Source organism: Armigeres subalbatus, chromosome 1 (assembly GCF_024139115.2).
Source record: "Armigeres subalbatus isolate Guangzhou_Male chromosome 1, GZ_Asu_2, whole genome shotgun sequence".
NCBI classification, from domain to species: domain Eukaryota; kingdom Metazoa; phylum Arthropoda; class Insecta; order Diptera; family Culicidae; genus Armigeres; species Armigeres subalbatus.
In genome coordinates, this window is record NC_085139.1 from 46863977 (window position 1) to 46888776 (window position 24800).

Genomic DNA, 24800 nt, shown 5'->3' on the forward strand with positions numbered 1-24800 from the left:
TTTCGGCCAAACAGCATTTTCAGCCAAATAACCTGTTAGGGCTAACCACTCTTTCGATCGAATTACCATTTCGGCTGAATGTTTCTTTCGGCTGTATGTCGCTTTTGGCCAAGCTACATGTTCGGTCAAACCACTTTCATGCTGATAACAGTTTTGGATAAACGTTCAGTTCGACTAAATGGAATTTGGCTTAAGGGATTTTCTTTCAGCCTTGGGAGTCTGTCAGACTGCCAAGGTTGAAAGAAAATCCCTAAAGCTTAAGATCCTACAGTCGTTAAACAAGTACAGTAAATGGAATTTGACTGGATGACTTTCGGCTTGAGGGCCACTATCGACTTGAAAAGAAATTTTGTTCAGTGATCATTTCGACAAACGAGTTGACATTTTTGAGAATATTACCCTTTCAGTAGTTGACATTTTGCCAAATGACATTTTCGGCCGTTTGGCTCACTCTGTCAAACGATTTTAACGGCTAAACGGTATAATGACTTCTTCGGCCAAACGATCATTTCAGCCAGACGACCTGTTAGAGCAAACAGCTTTTTCGGCCAACCTATCAGTTCTTCCGTCTGTCGCTTTCGGCCAATCGAATTTTCCATGAATTTGTTATGGACAATACAAAGAAATTCCTGTAGAATTCAAAAAAAATCGTTGGAGTTCAATTGTTTTTGATGAAATCTACATTTTTAACAATCTTCCGCGGAACTTTGAAGAATTTCCCGTAAAAATTTCTGAGAGTTTCCCTGAAAACTGCTTAAAATCTGCCTCGGATATTCTAAAGAATTTTATGTTTTGACGTTGGCTATGCCAAACTAGCCGTCTTATTTAATCAATACTAAGAAATCTAACGTTAAAACATAATACAATTTCGAAGAACTCTCAACAGAAACTTAATGGAAACTTCTGTGGATATTCCGAATATTTCCTGTAGGAATTTGAAACAACTCCCCGTTTAAATTCTGAAGTGATTCTCATGTTAAATTCGAAAAAATTTCCGCTAAAACTTCAAACAATTTTCTTTAGGAAATCAAAAGAGTTTCTCTTGGTAATTACAAAGCGTTCTCGAATCTTCAAAGTAGTTCCCGTGGAAAATTTGAAAATAGTTTCCAAATTAATATTCTGGAATAAATTGAAAAATTTCTGGGGAAATTCATCAAAAGTCTTCGGCGAAATTCAAACGATTATTTCGTTAATATTTAAAAAAAAAATCCAAAATGATCAAATTAGCCGACCAACATATTCGGCCAAATGTACATTTCGACCAAATGGCCCTTTCTGAAAACGACCATTTCCGCCAATTAGGCTATTCGGCCAACCGTTTTTTCAGCAAAATGATTTCACCAGTGTACTCACACTCAAATTCTTCATCAACTCTTCCGAATTTTGTCAATTGATACTTTTAATTTTCTTTTGGGCACTTTTTTGATAGACGGAATCGTTGTAGTCGATACAATTAGAAAGAATTTTAAGCACAGTATATTATCTTTTGCGAGCACTCTAAACAGATATAATCATTTGAAAGTTTAATGATGATGCGGATAGTCAGCGCAGTTCGGGGTTTGTACGCGTTGCGAAAATGCTGCTATAGTAAAAGCTATGAAAACAATTTTCTCCAAGACTAACATTGCACTTTGTTTACTAAGCGGTTAGATAACTAAGATCGATATCCCATCATTTAGTTAGTATCCTTGCTCAAAAAATCGAATGCTGGTTTGCAATTCCTGCTATTAAATACTTCGTAGAATGTGAATGGTAGGTATTTCTTGTTAAATGGAAAATGGAGAAGCGAGACTAGGAATATAGGCCTTTCTAGGAAAATTGCAGACCGGGTACCAGCGGGTACACGAAGGCGTGGACCGCAGCGAGCGAGGTGGGCTGACTAGCCCATTTTGTGAGCGTGGGGCACAATCAAGAATGGAAAGATGTGGCCTTGAAACGTGTATTGTGGCGTAAACTTAATAATTCAAAATAATCTGATCATAAAAATTGGGATTCTGAAAGTGCTGTTAAAGAATTTCGTAAATAATTAAACAAACAGTTAAAAAATAAATTCTACTTTGCTATATGAATTTTCCATTTCTGAGATATGTGAAAGGGTGGTTAGTCGCCAACAGTAGGAGCACAATGTAGATTTTTCAAATGGCGATCCTGCCAGGAGCCGCCTTTCTTAGGCGGCATTTTCTTCACACACAAGTACAGTTCTAATGGAAATAATAGTTCAACATGAACAGAATTACAGGTAGGTTCTTATGTACACAACAGAAAACCTAATACTACGTTTCACCTGGCTGACAATGGTTCCAGATGGTTCCAGAAGCCTGACAAAAAGGTAAGTGGCGAGCATGATGTCAAAATTTCGAGAAGTATTAATCGTTAAGAACGGACGTGGAATAGTTGATGCTTCTATAATTATTCGAAATGTATCAAAGTCACTGGTGTTGGTTTCTCGTAGCTGAAGAAAATCTAAGTGATCCAGAGCTACTGTTTGTGTTTTGCACGGGGGGGGGGGGGGTAGTTCCGGGAGCATTGAAGTTTGCTCACTGGTTCGATCCGGTAAATGTAACGGAGCCATTGGTGCTGGTCTCGCACAGTTAAAGGAAATCCGAGCGACGCAAGGCTACTGGTTTTGTTTAGCACGGGGAGGGTTTCGGAAGCATCGAAATTTACTCACTGGTTCGATCCGGCAAATGTGCTGGGTTCTCAATATCTATTGATTCCGATTTGGTTTCAGTTCGTTTTCAACTAAATCAACCTTCTCCGGGGAAGTAGGGGGATGTGAGAGGGTGCTTTATAACCCCATCATATTTATGTAACGCATAGTATTTATGTACCCTTCCATACGTCCCTGTTTTATGCGCATCGTAATCAGAAAGTTTTAGTACCTGAAAATGTAAATTTGCCATCGAGATTTAAATTTACCGGGTTGCCGGAAACATATGGGCTTCGTGGCCGTGCGGTTAGCGACATCAATCGTCTAGACGCATGGGTTATGGAGCGTGGGTTCGATTCCCGCCCCGGTAAGGAGAAAACTTTTCGTGATCGAAAAATTCTCCACCGGTCCACTGGGTGTTATGTATCCTGTCCGTTGTCTAGGTGCTAAGTGTTCAGTCTGTACGACCTCTGATCGAAGACGATGTTCCAGTCTTTTTTATATTGTCCGAATATCAAAGAAGATATTCGTCACGAGCCAGTTGTAATTTCGAGATGCAGTTTTTCCGTGTTCCGCAATATTATAAATTGTTCGAGTTGCAAGGTATGAATTATCAAGAATACTTGCTTTGTGTTCCGGATTTACAATCTCTGCGCTCTAAGACATTTTTTCCGACTTCTGAGACACAACTTATCAGAGTTTAGTGAAACAAGTTGTTCAAGTACCGAAGCGTAAATTATCCGAGTGTCGGAATGAAAAGGAATTCTCCGCGTTCTGAGTAGATCGGGATTCAAAGATGAATTGTTCGAGTTCCACGATGCGAGTTCGCTTTTGATCGTGTTTTATGTTTTGTTCTGCTTTGTGCGATCGATTAGTAAATAAATAAGTGTGCGTTCGATCGATCAAACTGCACGCTACAACACCTCATTTCGTTTACCAAATAGAACGCAGCCGCACTTCCCTATTTACCCTTTATATCTAACATCTTAGTGCTTTCTCGTCGAAGTGCACATGACTCAATCAATCACGTAGACATTTTCCTATCCATTCATTTGAAGAGCTGCATTCTGACACGGCCGGTCACTGTGCATTTACAACTGACCTGGCTCACATATTCATGGGTGTAAACTTGAAGAAAATTATCAGAAGCATTTGCATTTTTTCCTAATTCATTTCTCACTATTTCGATTCTTCTTATATCTTCGACACCTGTATTACTGTAATTCACGCATTTCATTTTCGATAGGGAAAATTGTAAGAATTGCGGCTGTCTCGTTCTCAAAAACCATTAAAAGGTTAACGTTTTATTCTGCCCGACGTTTCGGCTATAAGATGTTGCCTTTTTCAAGGGATAAAATTGGTCAATCGTTCTTGTCCTAGTTTATATAGTACGAAAACGGTTGACCAATTTTTCTCTTGAAAAAGGCCGCATCCAATGGTAAAAAAACGTTGCCCGTTTCATGGGTCTTAAGACTGAGATAGCCGTAATTCTCACATGAAAATTATTTCTAGTCGTCTTTTACCATACTAAGTCATGGAGGAAAATATTCCAGATTAGGAAGCAGAAACGCCAACGTGTGCAACGTTTTGTTTGCGAATAGATCTCTGTTGTATTATTGTTTGTTAAACTATCATCTCTTCAGAAATAGTTATTTATGCAACTATTATCTCAAAAAATTTTAAAAAGGAGTACATTTAGCGCCATTGGTAGCACCGCAACCGCTGCACTTGGCACGGTGCCCCCGGATCAGAGAAACGACTGGTATGACGGCGAATGTGAGCAGTTAGTGGAAGAGAAGAATGCAGCATGGGCGAGATTGCTGCAACACCGCACGAGGGCGAACGAGGCACGATATAAACAGGCGCGGAACAGACAAAACTCGATTTTCCGGAGGAAAAAGCGCCAGCAGGAAGATCGAGACCGTGAAGAGACGGAGCAACTGTACCGCGCTAATAACACACGAAAGTTCTATGAGAAGTTGAACCGTTCACGTAAGGGCCACGTGCCACAGCCTGATATGTGTAAGGACATAAACGGGAACCTTCTTACGAACGAGCGTGAGGTGATCCAAAGGTGGCGGCAGCACTACGAAGAACACCTGAATGACGATGTGGCAGACGAAGATGGCGGTATGGTGATGGACCTGGGAGAACGCGCGCAGGACATAATTCTACCGGCTCCGGATCTCCAGGAAATCCAGGAGGAGATTGGCCGGCTGAAGAACAACAAAGCCCCTGGGGTTGACCAACTACCGGGAGAGCTATTTAAACACGGTGGTGAGGCACTGGCTAGAGCGCTGCACTGGGTCATTACCAAGATTTGGGAGGAGGAAGTTTTGCCGCAGGAGTGGATGGAAGGTGTCGTGTGTCCCATCTACAAAAGGGCGATAAGCTGGATTGTAGCAACTACCGCGCAATCACATTGCTGAACGCCGCCTACAAGGTACTCTCCCAAATTTTATGCCGTCGACTAGCACCAACTGCAAGGGAGTTCGTGGGGCAGTACCAGGCGGGTTTTATGGGCGAACGCTCCACCACGGACCAGGTGTTCGCCATTCGCCAAGTACTGCAGAAATGCCGCGAATACAACGTGCCCACACATCATCTATTCATCGACTTCAAAGCCGCATATGATACAATCGATCGGGACCAGCTATGGCAGCTAATGCACGAACACGGTTTTCCGGAAAAACTGACACGGTTGATCAAAGCGACGATGGATCGAGTGATGTGCGTAGTTCGAGTTTCAGGGGCATTCTCGAGTCCCTTCGAAACCCGCAGAGGGTTACGGCAAGGTGATGGTCTTTCGTGTTTGCTATTCAACATCGCTTTGGAAGGGGTAATACGAAGAGCAGGGATTAACACGAGTGGTACAATTTTCAATAAGTCCGTCCAGCTATTTGGTTTCGCCGACGACATAGATATTATGGCACGTAACTTTGAGAAGATGGAGGAAGCCTACATCAGACTGAAGAGGGAAGCTAAGCGGATCGGACTAGTCATCAACACGTCGAAGACGAAGTACATGATAGGAAGAGGTTCAAGAGAAGACAATGTGAGCCATCCACCGCGAGTTTGCATCGGTGGTGACGAAATCGAGGTGGTAGAAGAATTTGTGTACTTGGGCTCACTGGTGACTGCCGAAAATGACACCAGCAGAGAAATTCGGAGACGCATAGTGGCTGGAAATCGTACGTACTTTGGACTCCGCAAGACGCTCCGATCGAATAGAGTTCGCCGCCGTACCAAACTGACAATCTACAAAACGCTAATTAGACCGGTAGTCCTCTACGGACACGAGACCTGGACGATGCTCGTGGAGGACCAACGCGGACTTGGAGTTTTCGAAAGGAAAGTGCTGCGTACCATCTATGGTGGGGTGCAGATGGCGGACGGTACGTGGAGGAGGCGAATGAACCACGAATTGCATCAGCTGTTGGGAGAACCATCCATCGTTCACACCGCGAAAATCGGACGACTGCGATGGGCCGGGCACGTAGCCAGAATGTCGGACAGTAACCCGGTGAAAATGGTTCTCGACAACGATCCGACGGGTACAAGAAGGCGAGGTGCGCAGCGGGCAAGGTGGATCGATCAGGTGGAAGATGACTTGCGGACCCTCCGTAGACTGCGTGGTTGGCGACGTGTAGCCATGGACCGAGCCGAATGGAGAAGACTCTTATATACCGCACAGGCCACTTTGGCCTTAGTCTGATTAAATAATAAATAATACATTTCAGCGCAAAAGGAGGACATCTGGTTCTTAATGAAAAAAGAGCAACCTTCTCCTTTACCTCCTTTAGGATACCATATGGTCAACCTAGCAGCAATAGAAACAAATGTGTGTGCTCTTTCTGGCATTGCTCTTCTTCTTCTATGGCATTCTACATTCCCAACGGAACTTGGCCTACTTGTTTTAGCAGTTATTATTAGTCAGTTATTATTTAAAAGGTTTTCTATGCCCACCAATAATGCATGATTATGTATCTTGTGTGGCAAGTACAACTGATTCACTTTTCCCTGGCAGCGAAAACATCCTGGGACGAACCGGGAATCGAACCCCCCTATCTCCGGATTAGCAATCCTACGCATTAGCTCACAAGGTCACAAGGCTAACTGGAGATTCTGGTTATCGATTTTGTCAAGTCCAAATACGATGAACCAAGCTCCCCAAATCTTCTGGAATTCAGAAAAAATGGTCTACCAGGTCAACTAGGCTCGGTACAAAATCGATTGCGACTAATCATGTCTTTACAGGCTCTTAGATAGCTTGCTCATGATTAATGATTAAATAAGTTCAAAAAATTGATTTAAGTTCTTCAAAGAATTCTAGAGTTCCTACCAAATGATCTTGTATAGACATCAAAGCCTGCTAACAGATGGATCCAAGCCTAGTTGATCTGGTAGATAAATGGGCCTAAACTCCAGAAGGCATTGGCGTAACTACAGGGGGGCTAGGGGGGGCTATAGCCCCACCTAGGATCTGGCTAGCCCCCCCTAGAAAATTTGTTACTTTGTATAAGTATTGCACATATCTAGTCCACTGATTATATACGGCGGTAAATGCAGAGAAAGGATTGTCTTCATTATCCAATCGCTCTCTTCAAAAGACTACAGCAAGTTGAATCTATTCGCTCAAGTTTTTGAACTTCGAGCAATTGTTATAAGGCTTGCTCACGACAAAATCTGGACCCCTCAAAACACGTTATAACTTATGAAATACCAAAGGAAATACCTCATCATCAAGTAAATAGAAAAATATATTATATATTTTCAAGTTTTTCCAGGTTTTGTGAGTAATTGTTATCTAAATCGAGCGTATGATCTTAACCTTCCTAACTAATACCAATCCTAAAAGCTGCAGCGCATTTTAATTACCATTGTAGGCTTCTTAAGAAAGGTTCGGTAAAACTTTTAGATTTCAAGTAGAGGTAACTAAAAGTTTAATAAGAAAGAACTTTGTATTCTTTCGGAAAGATTTTAAAAACTCCCCATACTATTTAATTCTCTATTGTCGCTGCAGCAATGAAACCAGTGAAAATGTCTCAGTAGGCGTGGAACAGACCTACTGAGAGAAAAGATGTGTTGAATGTTCCTATGTGTAAACAAATGCTTCTACCTATAAGTTAATTTGTTGCAATTTTTTTTAACTAAATTGAAAATTAACGACCAAGTATTAGGATGTAAAACTGATTTTTTTAAATCATCCTAGAAGTTTCTAACAGAAAAGAGAGGTTAGTTTGTTGTGGTCAGATCGCCGTTTGAAAGCTCGTAGGAATTGTCAGGCCACTAAATTGAAAGCTGGCGCAAAAAGTTTAACCAACTAATTTATCCAATATTTAATTTATAATGTATTCTAGGTTCGAATCAAATCAAAAAATCCTTGAAAAATCAGGATCGTGCTTCACATTCTATTTAAGGCGAGCGAACCTACCAAGGATTTTGGGAATCCTACGAGATTTCTAGATTTTTGTAACAGGGCTGAGCGTTGATGAACATCATTTGAAATATTTAAGTCTTCCATTGATATCTGGTAGACCAACAATATACATCAGTTGAATCGAGCGAAAATGGTAAACTTTCTGTGTTATGAGTGTTAAAAAGTAAAAGTTTAAAAAAAAGTTAGCCCCCCCTAGACTTTTTCATTAGTTACGCCAATGCCAGAAGGATTCGTAAGCCATACGCATAGCCTTTATGGTCCTATATGGAAACAAAGGGTTTCTACTGGATATTAGTTGACGTGGTGGAACCTTCAGGTTTGAACTCCAGAATGATTTAAAAAATCTAGAACATCTGCAGGAATATTGACAGCATCACATTTCATATCGCTGATATATTTGTTCGGAAATTTTCGCATAATAAAATCGACGTTGCGCGGTATTATTTTGAAATTTTTGTCCATCTGTCAATCTTTCCACTGGCGATTACAGAATTTGGGTGTGGCCGATCATCAATCTGAGAACTGTTACGGAAAATGGATGAGTTGAGCGATTATTTTGGGTATATAAACATGTAAATTAGCCTGAGAAATACCGTTGGTATTGCTTAGTCAAATTCGTGTCAATATGACTCGAACACTGTAAGTGTGAGTTTTTTGGAGCCCAGGAACGTCCTTAAAAGTAGGAACATAGTTTTCCACGAAATAGGAAAAGCCAAGAAGCTTTAAACTTCCACATTATTGCGTTTGCAATTATTGCAATTTAAAAGTGCGATTCGGGTTGTATCGATTCGAATACTGTAGAAAGGTTAATGTCTACTAGCGACGAGAGCAGAAATCGGAATTTCGTTGGATAATTCTCTCTTCTGATTTATCAAAGGAAGTACTTCAAAATTTCCAAGTGAAACTCCGAATTTCCACGAGAAGATACTATGGAGATTCTTCGGAGCTTCGGAGCATGGCATTTTTTCGAACTCCGACAGAATGTTTTGCGGTTGTGTGAATCTTTTCAAAAATTGCTGTGCAGCCAGCGAAAACATATACATTTGCAATACAGGAAAGTAACATTTTCGAGAAACGTGGGAAAAGCAGCATTATTTAATCAATTTTTACTTATGAGCAATCTAGGCCAACATGTTCAAAGGGCGTAACAGCCAAAATTTATTTTTTACCATTGTGTATAAAGCTATGTATGGAGATGCATAAGCGGAAAGAATAAATTTTGGCCGTTACGCCCTTTTCAAATGTTGATCTAGAAATAGTCTACTGAATAAATCATAAAACCTTTATTCAAGTTCCTCTCACCCACCCTCTCCACCAAAGCATATCAGAACAAAATACAACGAAGCCATCCTTTTCCGTTAATAAGACTGCCATAAAAATAAATGTACCGTCATCGGAGCGAGAATGGGTCAGTGTTTAAACCACTTAGAATGCTTGTAGAATAAATTGAATGTATCTAAGGGAAATAAAACTAAACTACATGAGATCTTTTTGGGAGATTTTATTATCAGACGTCCAGACTGTGGGTGATAGCGATGATCTTTTCTCATCCTCCAAACCCATTGTCATCCCCGATGACGATATTTTTAACATAGGAAATTTACTTATCTTCCGTTATCGTGTGCTATCGGATCGTTTCGCGTGAGTGACTGTCTGGTTAGCATAGTACCCATGTTTCCGTTTTTGTCGCTCGACTCTTATTACTGAACAAACACAAATCATCCCCCGTACTAAAAATAAACCCATTCCAGCGAATTTAACCGTTGCTAATTCTGCTGCCAACTGAGCTTATAATGTTAATTATTGACTGTCCTCACCCTGCGCTTTCAATCCCACCCGCAACCGAACTACATAGGTTGCCTAGTCTTGGGTAGGGTGGAATCGTTCACCGCTCAACCATTTCCGACAAGTTTGTGAATGTTTTAATAAGTGCTTTCGGCTCGGAACGCCTGGTGCACGTATGCTAGGCTAAGTAGCTGCACTTATCAGATTCTCATATTTAAATTATGAGAAACACTTTTATTGCTTGTTCATCGCGACGAGACAACACGGACGAGTACGGGATGATGGTGAAAGTTGCACTGCTTGAGATAGGGAGAAGGTTCAGTCTGTATGCTATGTTGCATATAAGACTATGGATGTGTCTCTTTCAATTTTGCTTAAGATCAAATTCACCACTCCACATGAATTCAATTTCAAAATTTCAAAATAGAGGCCACCAAACAAAAATTTCAAGTTATGTATCTACAAAACATTACAAATTATTAAAAAAATAAGAGTTAGAAAATCATTCAATAATTCATGGATATTCTTAAATTCAATTAATTGTTTATAGCTAATTTTGTCGAGAGGTCCGTATCAGCCCATTTGCTCTTACGACAAATGTTACTGACTAAATTTTGAAGGGGAATGGAGGAAATGGGCGGTGGGAAGATAGCGCAATTAATGGCTCGTGAAAATTGAACACACAATAGAGTTTGTCTAATAGGTGTGTTAGTGTGCAAAGCTGTTACTTCCCCATAACTGTTGTTGGTGCTACGCTCCAGTGCGGTACGGTCATTTGGCGCACACCGGAAACAACGCTCAAGGACGGGGTCGACTTTTCTAATTGGTGCGTTTTGCCGTTTGGAACTCCCTAATGATTGTTATTTTGAAAAATGGATATACTATGATACTTATTGACATTTATCAACACCGATTCTTTCATCTAAAGTTTGAACTTCAACCAGCTGAATAGAGGTGACCAACTTTAAGAGCTGAATAGAGGTGAAGTAATAATTATTTTGGATTTGAAATAAAAAGAATTAAAGATTACAGAAATTGAAAAAAAAAAAAAAATTCAGTTGTTTTTCAGTGCGAAAAATTTGCGAGGTGGTAATCCCCCTTTTTATAATGTCGAATTCGTTTTTAAACCTGGGTCAGTGCCAACCCGAACCCTGAATAAAAAAACATTTTCAGTTCCATCTGTCAGTGGATATGTTGGTGTGCGTAGCATCGCGTTTGTTTTGATTCGAAACATATGATCCAGGACATCCAGTGCACTGGCAGTGCGGATAGTGGAATTTACTTTTGGGTTGATATAAATAGGAAAACTGCTCCTGGAATTCATCTCATGCCTCCGATATTCATCCCATCAAAAACAAAGCAATTGAAAGGAAATTGGATTGTTTATTATTTTTGTGATTTCTCTCAGCAGTGAGCACGCATGTTGACAAAAAGAGGTAACGAAATTGGTGCTGCATTTCTTTGTTTCCCTATGAGATGAATATATGTTCAGTGAGATGGAGATCGGAACAGTTCCCCTATTTAATTATATTCAATAATCCCGTGTACATTTTAATACCAAGAATTCCGTATAGAATTCATGTAAAAGAGATTTTTTATTCTACAAAAAATCATCTATTTCTGCAAAAGTTTATTTTCGGAGGACACTCAGAAGCATGTAATAAAAATTCTCCAGGATTTGCTAATTTTTTTCCACGCTACCTCTCCTGATAAAGGGAGCCTCACACCTCGGGAAAATTTTCCGCCGGATTTTGGGCCCCGTGCATTTTCAATTTTCAAGAATCTCCCGGAGGAATTGCTCAAGGTACTTCCGGGGGAATTTATGTACGAAATTCGCGGAGCAATTCCTGAAGAAAACTTCGAGTAAGTTCCTGTATTCCAGAAGACTTACATTGTAGAAATTTTCAAATAAATTCTTGTAGCAACTTCCAGAGAAAATCCAGGAACAGTATGCAAAGATATTCCTAAAAGAATTTCCAAAGGAATTCATCTCGAAAGGATCCTTGGAAAAAAAATAAGGAGGAATGCCTGAAAGATATCGCCAAAAACTCAAGAAAGAATTACTGAAAGAATTTCTGAAGTAATTTCTGGCAGAATTCCCGAAGAAAATTCTGAAACGCTCAAAAGAGTTTTTGGAAGAATTTCAAAAGAAATTCTGCAAAAGAAATAATTCTATTCTGTATTCCTCAAATATATTTTTCTGACAATTCTTAGCGGATTTTGTAAACGGGTTTCAAGGGGAATTCTCAAACAACATAATTCCATCCACCGACCTAATTTAGGACACCATCTGTGAGGAAAACCTGAATGAACTTACGAATACATAACTTCCCTGACAATTATTTTTTAAACTGAATCTAAACAACAGTACCGGAATAATTTCATTTGAAACTTTAATAACAAATATCACAAAATTCCCCGAAAAAAAGATTTTTAGCGCGCATTTTATTTTAATGAACAGACAGTTTCGTTTCTCCCTTCTGCTTGTTTATTCCGCCCAGTCCCACCCACCCACGTGGTTTTGACAGTTGAAGTACAGTTGTATTGGTGAACCCGGTGCGAAACCGTGAAACAACACAGTGCGAACCCGACAGCTTTGGGGTTGGAACTAGTGCGAACCTAGTTCCAACCTGAGCGAATAAAAAAACACTTTGACAGCACTTAGGTTGGAACTGGTTCCAACCTAGGTTGGAACTTTTTAAAAACGAATTCGACATAAGACTTAGAGAGTGTGTGATAAAACTCAACAGGCTGCTTTTACGATCCAGCAAACAATATTTTTATACATGACCAAGAATGGTCGCGGTGGACATTTCCGCGTGAACAATCTGTGTCACAGCTTAGAAAATAATTCAATGCAACTTTCTTTTGCTTTATGTAGACCGTTTGAGCCTTTAGCAAGAATTAGACATATTACCGGCTCCCTATCTATAATATTTCCCCAAACTACAAAACAATTGGTCCAGGACCCAGGTTCTGCTAAATCGTGCATATTGCAAACGAAAAATTCCCCAATTTCCCATCCATGTTTTCATGAAGCAGCTCCAACTCACTACAAATCGTCAAAAAGGCGTTTAGTGCAGTTTCACAGAACCTCAGTCAATTCTAAGTCTACTAATTTATTCAAAAGTTTCTCCACTTAGCATTTATGAAGGCAAACAGCTCTGCTATTTATTGATGGACCACTGGGAACGAACTTATCATCACAAAAAAAAAATCGTCACTAATCACCACCGTTCCGACTAATCTGGAGAGATAAACAAACAATCAGACGTTCCGTTTTTTCACTTATCACAATAAATAGAACTGGTAGACCAGGACTATCATAATAGCGCGATGAATCATCTACCGACACGCAACCCACCCGCAGATTGAAAAAGCATGCTTGATCATCGCATCTCATCTTATGCTAACGAGCATGCCTAGTTATCTCATCGTTGTGATTATTTGCGCAAAAGATGTTTTCTTCTTTTTCTTCTTAATGGCTCTACATTACAAAAGGAATTTAGTCTGCTTTTCGACGAGAGTTTTTTGGGTTTTCATTTTCGTGAATTTTAATTCTAACGAATTAGTTCTTCACGTTTTCACGATAATTTTGTTCTATCATTATTGATTCCTAGAAATTTAGTGACTACCAGAACAGTTTTAGAAACAATGCTGGGCGTTGTATGAAAACCCTACTATGGACATCCTTGGTTTTTATTTGAAAAAAAAATCTTAGTGATCAACGATCAAGACTCACCATCGTGCTCATGAACAACTACTACAGAAGAACTAAAATGAATTTAAAATACCTATTTGAATACCACATGTTAATACAATTTGGCTAAATTTGTCATTGTAGCAATTTAATAACTCTAATCCTCATATCTTCATCTCTGTTGCTGATAGAAATGAGCGCTTATTAATGCCATTATTTTCTGTCTTTCCCATTTCAGCTGGTGGAGAGGGGAGTGACGTAGAGACGAACAACATTCAGGATCTATTAAACGATACCGGTGAGTATACAACCACGTCCATACAAAAAATCATCATAAATCAGTTATTGACTAGTTATTAGAAATAAGAATAATATTGGTAATGGTACTCCATGAACCGTACTATGATGTGCTGAATAAGTTGTGTGAAATTCGTATTTAGCTTGAACGCAATTTTCATCGCTTTTCCTGTACTATGGATGGGTGACTGTCTTTGCTATCTGCCTGAATGCTTGTTTGCAATATTCTTAAATCGGGTGCAATAATGTTAGTATGTTTTCATGATTCAGATCAGTAGGTATATTCGTTCGGTCTGGATACTATACAAGTTGAACACACAAGTTGTGCAACAAAGTTGCATGCAATCGTATCAAACAGTGACTGTCGAAAGTTTTCGCATACTTCATCCATTATGATTATATTTAGAAATTCATATTTTTCTAAATTTGTTTGAATTATTATTTCATCAATTGTTTCATCTAATATTTTTTGTAATATTTTAACGTATTACGAACCTTTGATTTTATTATCATGTGTTTCATTACTGATGGATCCAGGGCCGGATTTAGCCGGAAGGGGGCCCCGGGGCCGACAGTATGTGGGGGCCCCAAAATGTACAAAATAGGTTGGTTTTGGTACATAAGATTAGTGGGGGCCCGGGGCCATGGCCCCCCCGGCCCCCCCCTAAATCAGGCCCTGGATGGATCACTTATTGAATTTGCATACATCTATCAAACGAGTTGGAAAGTGATCTGAAAATCTACAGAAGGACGTAAGTATTCTTAAAAGTTCACAACAGTTTGTCTCCGAGTTGTGTGATTACGGTTTTTCTGTAAGTTTCAGAAAAACCGTAATCATTCTGCAAGGACTTTTAAGATTCTAACACAGCGCTGCATAGCCTATAAAAAAATCCTGTTGATTTCTAGAAGGTCACAATAACGAAGGGAAGAATACCTACCCATACTTGTGATGGTTGTAGACTCCGTGTTGTACAGAGCAAAACCGAATATAATATTTCCAGGTAGCACGTTCTTGGGCCGCCAGTCGCCAGTTTCTCTACACATCTTCCTCGATTGGACACAGTCAGCGAGTGCGGGGTCTACTCAGGAGCTAATGTCGTGTTCCAGATTCTCTGATAAACGTGACATATGTAAAAGTCTCTCTTCCGGAATACGCACTACATGTAAAGCCCACTGTAATCAGCTGTCAGATTTTGCATTTTTGTACACTTGGTACAACTCGAAGGCAAAAATATGATAATTAATATTGTATAGGGGCCAATAGAATGGTCTAATAGATTATTTTGACCATAACGTGTGCAGTGGCCATGGATCCATAACAGTTGACGATTCATGCACAATATAATAACAGGATGTAACGGCAGTCGATGTTGCATGTTATGACATCAAAAATAAACATCCTCTGAAGCATCATTCGACGGTCTGCCAATGGTTGCAAGTCAATCAAAGCACAACGATTTCGGTATGGAGGCAGGTTTGTTGGATCGTTCCATGGTAAGCGGTGCAAGGCGTAGTTGATGAAGCGTTTTTGTATTTTCTCGATACGTTCAAAGTGAACGGAAGGATACGGAGCCCAGATTTGCACTCCATACTCTAGTATGCTCCGAATTGATGCACAATATAATGATTTGAGAGCATGGACATCATTGAACTGCGCTGTATTCCGCCGTAAGAATCCAAGAATAGCATTGGCCTTAGCGATGGTAACTGATATATGTTCCGTAAAACGAAGCTTACTGTCGAGAACGATTCCAAGGTCTTTGATCGATGTAACCCTCTGAAGCGCTGTGTGACTCAGACAATAGTCATAAGTTATAGAAGAGGATCGGCAACGAGTGAATGCTATGGCTTTGCATTAAGTCGGGTTAATCTGCATACCATTGATCTTGCACCAGTTTGCAACATTTACAAAATCAGTATGTAAAGTACAACAGTCTACGAGCGATTTTATGGGACGGTATATTTTCAAATCGTCCGCATAAAGCTGTTTTTCGGAGCTCAGGTTGTTACACAGATCATTGACGAAATGAATAAAGATAAGCGGACCTAGAATCAGTGTTCGGAAATGTACATGATAACACTCTGATTATGCGAATATTTACATTTTATATAGTCAAATTTCATGCACCAAACAAGCCGAAACAGTTTTCCAAAAAAATGTAAGCGACATCGTGAATTTTTTTTGCCGATGAAGCAAACTATTTGTTTGCTGCTACGTTTGCATGAGATTTTTTTTGTTTCGGCTCGTGCGCAGCGCAAACAGCACAGAATCGAGTTTAATTACCTGTGGCGCAAAGCCTAGTAGGAGTGTTATCCGTAGGCACTTATTTATTCGTTATTACCTCTAAAATGAGCAAGGAGTAATGAAATGAATATTTCCCACCAAAAACGGTTATACGTTGTGAAATTATTGTACGAAAACATTAATTGTGGGGAGAGAAAATATAAAAAAATCATGAGCTGACTGTCGTCTGCTTGGCGTGGCTGCCGTGGTTATGTTTTTCTGTTATTGCATGGAAGAATGAATGGTAAAAAGAAATGTCAACCCTTCCCGTCCCTGCCTAGAATACTGCCCTGCGGTACTCCAGAAGAAATGTCATAGGCATCAGACTTGGCGCCATTTACTTTGACAAAAGCCTTGCGAAAGGATAAGTGCGATTTTAACAACCGAATGTCCAAGTTAGAGATGGGCGTTCAGATCCGGAACCGGTCGAATGATCCGGATCTCTAAAGTGAGTGAATGATTCGTGGATCATTTTTTAAAAGATCCGGTTCACCAGATCAGCAAATTATTTGACCATTTGTAAGGAAATAATAAAATAAAAAGTTCATTCTTTGTAATCCATACGCTTGTAAACAAGAAAGGGTAAAGTTATTGTCAGTACGGTTCAAAAGTGTGAGCCAGAATGACGAAGATTTCACTTTTTTGCATTCTCCTTACGTTTTGTTCTAAGGGTCCGATCCGGTTGAAAGATCCGGATCATTAGAATGAATGACCCAGATCTGATTCGTTCATCAAAGTGATCCGTTTTGCCCATCTCTAGTCCAAGTAGGTAAGCCAACCTGGTCAAGTTTTTCTATCGCTAGTGCATGTGGCACCTTGTCAGACGCCTTTGAAAAGTCAAAATAAATAGCGTCGACCTGGCTACGGTTCTCCAATTCGTCTAGCATTGTATGAGTGAATGTCATTAGGTTGAATGTCGTCGAGCGCTTCTTCATGAATCCATGTTGATACTCGAATATGATAGACTGTACTGCTGGGTATAACACTTCGTGCAAAAGAGTCTCAAAAACTTTGGCGAAACAGTTCAAGATTGATATCTGACGGTTGTAGGTCTCTACACTATGTATGTTACCGGATTTGTACATGGGAACGATCGAAGCAAACTTCCAAGCTTCCGAAAAAACACCATCGCTTATAGATCGATTGAAAATTGAAGCAATGTGCATTGCCAGCGATGAAGCACATTGTTTGATGAAGGTGGGCGGTAAGTGATCGGGTTCCGGTCCTTTTGAGTTACATACCAGAATTTGTTGTGCTCTGTGGATATGGATGTGATGTGAGTAACTTTTGTCTCTATTAATGGCGATTTCATCTAAATATTCTGCATATTCTTAAAATAACCCTCGGAATGGTAGTTTCGACTGCAATATTTTTTTGCGTGTAGTAACTCATTTGTTTAATTTATTTATTCAATTTAAGGAGGTAGTAATGGGTCAAGCCGACCGTTCCTGATAAATGAAATTTTCTATACAAAAAGTATAGAAATAATGGAAAAAAAATTCTATACAAAAAAAGAGAGGGAGTCTGAAATCACCAAAATTAGTAATTTCTAAACGAGTCCCAAGATGGAATCCTACCCTATATCACATCAAACCATAAAATCTATGGAAAACTGCCGCTTTTTACTGCATTGATAATAACAGAATATCGACGAACAGAATTCGATCAATTTAGTTACTTGGGTTAAATATGAACGGTTTAACAAATAACTACATATCAATGAGCATCTTGAAAGATATGAACCATGACTGCAGCCTGTGAGTTGAAGCTTTGAAAATTCTGGTAAACAACTTGATAAAGGACTCGTAATCACGAGTTTTGTCATAACTCCATTTATGCCTCCTAATTCCGCCTGTAGTAACTGATTTTCGTCCAAATATTGTTGTTTTTGATCCACAGCTGGTTTGACTCGTATGAGGAGATGATTTAAAGTAAACAATTTCTTGGATAACGACATAATAACTTTAATCGAATCGTGATTACGGTCCGATAAATGCATTTCAGAATTCTTGTCGGACTACAAGATGTTTTGTAGAAAGGGGGTGTGTTAATTTCTGGCAAACATGAACTGAATTATTTCAAAGCTACCATGAATGACTGCAACGTGCTTAAGCAATTCGTAAAACTAGTAAATCGATCCGTATATATTTTCGGTACAGGGCCGTATTTAGAGAAGGCGTGGCCCCGGGTCCCCACAAATCTTATGTACCAACTTTTTTTTATACATTTTGGAGTCACCACAAACTGACGTCCCCGGGGCCCCCTTCCCGCTAAACCCGGCCCTGCTTCGGTATTTACCTGTGTCAAACATCCTATACCTACTCCACCCATCTTACCGCTGATCAACGTGTTTTGAACATGTCTTTGGTTAATGATGTCATTCTACGTTTCGTGGATTACAATCTCTCTTATCTCCAATGGTGCTTTGACGACGATATCAACAGCTTGCTTTCTGCAAATGCATCCAACAAACCAGAAATTTATCTAACCGAATCAATCTCTGACTGCGGTCTGGTGCAAATCAACTCCATATCGAATTGTAATGGTAGAGTGCTTGATCTTGTATTCACGAGCTCGTTGGACATTAAAGAAGTTTCTCTGCCAGCCTTGCTCTTCCTACCAACAGACGATCATCATCCGCCGTCGATAATACACATTGATGTTTGCTGTTTCGTACCTGCTCAAACTGAACGCGATCCAGATGTCAAAGGTTTCGACTTACTTTTTACTTACTTACTTACGGGCCCTACACTAATTACGTAAGCATTTTTTCTGGGGTTTTCAACTCCCCTCCCACGTAAGATTTTTCCCATACAAATCATTTTTTATTTATATGGAACGTAGAAAATGGCAGGTAATTAGTAACTTCAGATGATCCCCTACATATCTGTTAAAATTCTAAACTTTCTCTCAACTGGAATCATTATCTATGACAAACTGTATGAAGCTTATTAATTGATGGTACCTCGTCACCGAACTATTCACGGTATTGACAAAAATCCCTAGTGGAATGCTGTTCTTCGTAGCAAACAAAACATACTGAGAGAAGCGCTTAAAAGATTCTTCGCTGACAAAACCGACGAGAATAGGAATGCACTCTGACTGGTGGAATCATCCTATAACGAGCCTTTTGACTCTTGCTACCTCAAAGTTTTCAAAAATTGTGAGATCTCAGAAGTCAACTAGCCAAATTCCGAAGACGGTGAATTGCGGTAACGCTACTGCCGCTATATCTGATGAGGCTGCAAACTTTTTTGTGGCATTCTTTGTGTTTCCAAATGTTTCCAAAGGTGCAGGGGTATATGACTAAACGCGCTATCCTTTGAACAGCTGTCCTGAATCTTCAGCGGCTCCGCTAAAGTCAATCGATAAGAGACAATACGTTCCCGGAATTGCGGAAAACTTCAAGAAGGATCCCAGTTCACAAATCCGAAAGTATGCGAAATGTTGAAAACTACCTGGGTATTTGATACTATGTTGTCTTTGTAAACTCTTGGAATCTATTATTTACAAAGGCATTTGATCTGCAACTAAACATGGAACACTAGCATGGTTTCATTCCATCGTGGTCTACTCCGACCAACTTGTGGTAATTTTCATATTCATGCCGCAGTGGATGATAAAAGTTCTGTTGTTTACTTCTCTGCTTATCCGGAAATGTGAGGTTGACTTCGAAGCAAGTTCCTTAAAGTATTCCACCGGATGATCCTCCAGGAAGTTCCGAATGCCTCCGAAAGTTCCTCTAGGAACTCTTCTGGAAGTTCCTCCAGGCAAGGATGTTAACGATCATTCAGTAATTTGCGTTCGATCATTTAGTAGTTTGTCAATAACACATTCCAGAAGCTGAATTTCAAAATATGTTGTTTGGTGGATTTCTAGTGGGAAGGTTTTTCTACAACTCTGCCTAATGGTTCGTTGTTTAAATTCCACTAGTAACGGAGTTATAGCTATAGTTTCAGTAACTTAGACTAAATGATAACAAAATTCCAATCATTTAGTTTAAGTTACTGCAACTAGCGCTCTAACTCCGTTATTAGCTGAATTCTAATAACGAACCATTAGGCAAAGTTATAGAAAAACCTCCGCACTAGAAGTCGACCATACAACATGATTTGAAATTCAGCTTCTGGAATGTGTTATTGACAAACTACTAAATGATCGAACGCAAATTACTGAATGATCGTTAACATCCTTGCCTCCAGGAATCCCTCTGGAAGTTCCTCCAGGAATTCTTTTGGAAGTTCCTCCAGGAATTCCTTTGGAAGATCCCCCAGAAGTTCCTCTAGGAATTCCTCTGGCAGTTCCTACAGGAATTCCTATGGAAATTCCTCCAGGAATCCCTCTGGAAGTTCCTCCAGGAATTCCTCTGGAAGTTCCTCCAGGAATTCCTCCGGAAGTTCCTCAGAAATTCCTCCGGGAGTTCCCCAGAAATTCCTCCGGAAGTTCCGCCAAGAATTCCTCAGAAAGCTCCCCAAGGAATTACTCCGGAAGTTCCTTCATAAATTCCACTGGAAGTTCTTCCAGAAATTCCTCCGGAAGCTAATCCAGAACTTCTTCCGGAAGTTCCTCCTTTCTGCATAAGTTCCTTTAGAAATTCCTTTGGAAGTTCCTTCAAGAATTCTTCAGGAAGTTCATCCAAAAATTTATCCAGTAGTTCCTCCAAAAAATTGGCTTGGACTCATACACATAACATATAGGCATGACTCATAGGAATGCAGTAGTCAAAGTTCTCAAAAAAAAACATCCAAACATCTATCTAATTCCTTGGAGATTTCTTCAGCAATTCACTTAGGAATTTCTACAGAAATATCTACGTCTCCACTCCCAAAACTTCCACCAGAAAATCATTTAGATATTCCCATGTAACTCCTCCTGACATTCTCTCTAGAGTTACTGCAGAAATTCTACCAAGAATTCTTCATTAATTACTTCGAGGTCTTTCCGGAAAATCCTGTTCAATTTCTTCGGTAGTTACGTGGAAGCCTTCGATATCCACCTCCTACTCACGTCCCGGGAACTCTTCCGAAAATTCCCTCAAGAACTCTCCCGAAAAATTGTTCAAGGATTTTTTTTCTTCGGCAATTCTCCCGGAGATTTCTTGAAAAATTCGTATGCAAATTCATCTGCTTATTTCTCAAGATATTCTTCCGAAAATTTCGTCAAAACTCTTTCGGAGTTACCTTCAAAAATTCCCGTATACATTCCTCTGGAAATTATTTGAGGAATACTCCCGGAAAATCCTTTCGGGTTTCTTTAAAATTCTGCGGGTCTTCTTCTTCTTCTTCTTATTGGCATTACATCCCCACACTGGGATAGAGCCGCCTCGCAGCTTAGTGTTCATTAAGCACTTCCACAGTTATTAACTGCGAGGTTTCTAAGCCAGGTTACCATTTTTGCATTCGTATCCAGTTTTCCGCGAGCGGTAATGGCCGCCAGCTTGCCTGCGAATTAGTCTCTGATTTGACGTTTCTGGAGGTCAACTGCACCCACCATTCCAGCATTTTTCTCAATGTGGTATATAAGAAGGCTTGAATTCACTGAATCAGCACCTTCTTATATGCAACATTGGTCAGAATGTTCGGAGCGGTGGGTGCAGTTGACCTCCAGAAACGTCAAATCAGAGACTAACCCGCAGGCAAGCTGGCGGCCATTACCGCTCGCGGAAAACTGGATATCATGAGGCTAACAACGATGATACTTTTATGCCCAGGGAAGTCGAGACAATTTCCAATCCGAAAATTACCTAGACCGGCACCGGGAATCGAACCCAGCCACCCTCAGCATGGTCTTGCTTTGTAGCCGCGCGTCTTACCGCACGGCTAAGGAGGGCCCCTATATTCTGCGGGTACTTCCCCTAAAATTACAATTGAACCCTTACAAAAAATCATCTGAGAAGCCCTTCAGAATTTCTCAAGAATAATTTACAAGAATTTGCACCAACATCTTAAAGCAATAAACCTGGAAATTCTTCTGTGAACTCTCCCACTTTTTCTTCCATAATTTATTTCAAATACTACTCCTGAAATCCGTTTATAGGTTCCCCCGAAAATTTATTCAAGAATTTCCCGGGAATTCGTTCAGGAATTCCCACAGAAATTTCTCAAGATTTTCTGCAGCAAATTCCTCCAAGAACTACTCCGAAGAAATTTTTCCTTAAGAAATTCCTGAAGAAAATAGTATTATGGAGTTCCTGGTTTGAGTCCCAGAAGGATTTTTTGAATAAATTCTTGATGATTCTAGAAGAGTATCTGAAACAAACCTTGAAGAAATTCTAAAAGTTTTTTTTTCAAGTGAAGTTCATATAGAATTTTCAGAGAAACATATTTTTGAATTTCAAACAAATTTCAAATAAAGTTATGAAATAACTCCAGATTGAAAGACAAAAAAATTGTAGTAGGAATTTCAGGGGCCGTTCTAGAAGCAATTTCTTAGTTTCCTGAGAACAATTTCTACATTTTTAGAAAAAGTATCCTTATATATCCGGGAATATGTTGAATAGAAGGGGATCTAGTGTTACCAAAGATAGTTCCCCACGTCGCACTTTTTGGTCTGGTATTAGCTTCACTGTAGTTGCAGATGTCAGCCAATGTTAGATCGCCATCCAATGTTTTAGATTTAACGACTTTATCGACAAAACTATTCCAAAGAACAGGAAGTTAAAAATCCTTTTTTGACATCTACGAAATCAGTTTTCTGGTTATCTTGATACTCATCTCATTGTTATGTACTCATAAAACAACGAATCATAATAAAGGTTCCTTCAAACCAACCAACGCGATGCGAGTGTTGCTATAGCTGACAGTTTGTCGCTTTGGTAAGGAAGCGTCATTGGAGCCATTAGACAGTGACAGTTCAGAACAACCTAAAAGTTTCTCATTAAAATAAAGTCTATAGAGGAAATTCATCAAATACGTCACGTAAAATGTAGTGATCTGGCAACCACCCCCAAGTCACTTTTTATAGTGACATGCATAATTATGTACGATGTTATGTTTAAAATACTGCCCCTATAGGAGTAACTAAAAATTTCTTGGAGGAACTCGACCCCACAACCTCCTGCTCTCTAGATAGGCGTGATATCCCCTACACAACAAGACCACTCAAAGGTCCCGTTTGCGGAAAACTATCAGAATCCGGGTACCAACCTCCATCGCAATTTACAGAAAAGAGCTAACTGCGGTGGAGGTTGGTACTCGAATGCTAATGGCATTTCCGCAAACGGGACCTTTAAGTGGTCTTGTTGTGTAGAGATAATCACGCCTATATAGAGAGTAACAGGTTGAGGGTTCGAGTCCCTCCAATACACGTGGATTCTTTTTTGCAAATTTCGTATCAATTGCTCATTTTGAAAACATGCGCTGTGCTGTGCAAAACATGTGCTGTCCATTTCGAAACATTTGCAGACAAGACATTCAACAAAAAAATCTACCGAGTATTTTTAGAGTGGTTTGAGGGAGTGAACTGCTCGTGATATTCTTGTGTTTACACGATCGCTTGCTCAGGAAGTTATGTCTACGGAACGCTCGTAAGGAAAATTCAGGAGTGAAAAATCAATAGAAAGATTATAAAATGAAGCGGTTTACAATACCCCCGGTAATATGAACGTTTTTCATCTGAACACTTTTTAATTAAGCCCGTTCGTTTGAACATTCTTCGAATCAAAAATGGTTCAAACGTCATTTAGCACAGAAGGCAGAATCGAAACCAGCAATGCTAGCACCCAGAAACCAGTTGTTTGATACTCATACGAGTAACCAGATGGTTAAATTAAAAATAAATGCACAGTAATATGGTAATATGCACAGAAAAAAGTGCACAAAAAAAAGGATTTGCTTTCATTGGAAGAGAGAAATTTTATTAGATTCATTTGTTAACGAAGTGGATATTTTTTCATTGAACTATCCTATTCATAAAACGTGACGAATCATCAAATTTGTACTCAAGTAATCCATCTTGAACTTGCGTAAAATTGTGTACATTGAAGCTCCCAAGCAAACTGCAAGCAACGCTAACGCTTCAATTTGGGACGTATAACGGTCATGAACATCACAACCCCAACTGCATGGAGGGTCGCCTACATGTAGGATGAATTTCTGTTTTTGTGATTGCAATAAAATACTCATTTCTCATATTTTCCCGCACATGTTCAACGATTTTTCATGTACATTTTCTAGAATTTATAAATTCTTGGAATTTTCTTGGTCCTGGCCAATGACGGGATAAGAAAATCGGCGAATCTATTGAAACTATGCGGAACTGAATACATATGTACATACTTGCTTAAATACAGAACAGATAGATAATCACAATTTGTCGAACTGATCTCACCGTAAGCTTGTTCTTGAAGTACTGAATATTTTATAACAATTTTGTTTGATACGAAAGCAAATTGTATGGAAAAACTCTTTATTTTGAACCAGCTCAATATGAAAGCTCATACATCTTTGAACTTGTATCCCGAACTTGTACGCAATCTAAAGCACCTTCAGCGAATCGTAAGCAACTCTGCAAAACTTTTGCCATACATGATTGCTCCAAGCATCACAGTTGCGGTTATAACTTGGTGGGATATTGAATTTTTTTTTTGAAATTCTGTCCAGCCAGAATGCATCAATGTGCAAACAGCGTATAGACCCTACTTGGG

At 39.6% G+C, this 24800-nt stretch overlaps 1 protein-coding gene across 7 annotated transcripts in view; it reads left to right on the forward strand.

The window, feature by feature from the left end:
• Positions 1-24800, forward strand: part of LOC134225142 (serum factor response D-like) — a 692637-nt gene that overhangs the window by 441029 nt on the left and 226808 nt on the right. For all 7 annotated transcript variants that reach the window (XM_062704985.1, XM_062705024.1, XM_062704993.1 and 4 more), the window contains one exon: positions 13814-13873. In XM_062704985.1, coding sequence (XP_062560969.1) covers positions 13814-13873 — 60 coding nt within the window. The remainder of the gene's footprint in view (positions 1-13813; positions 13874-24800) is intronic.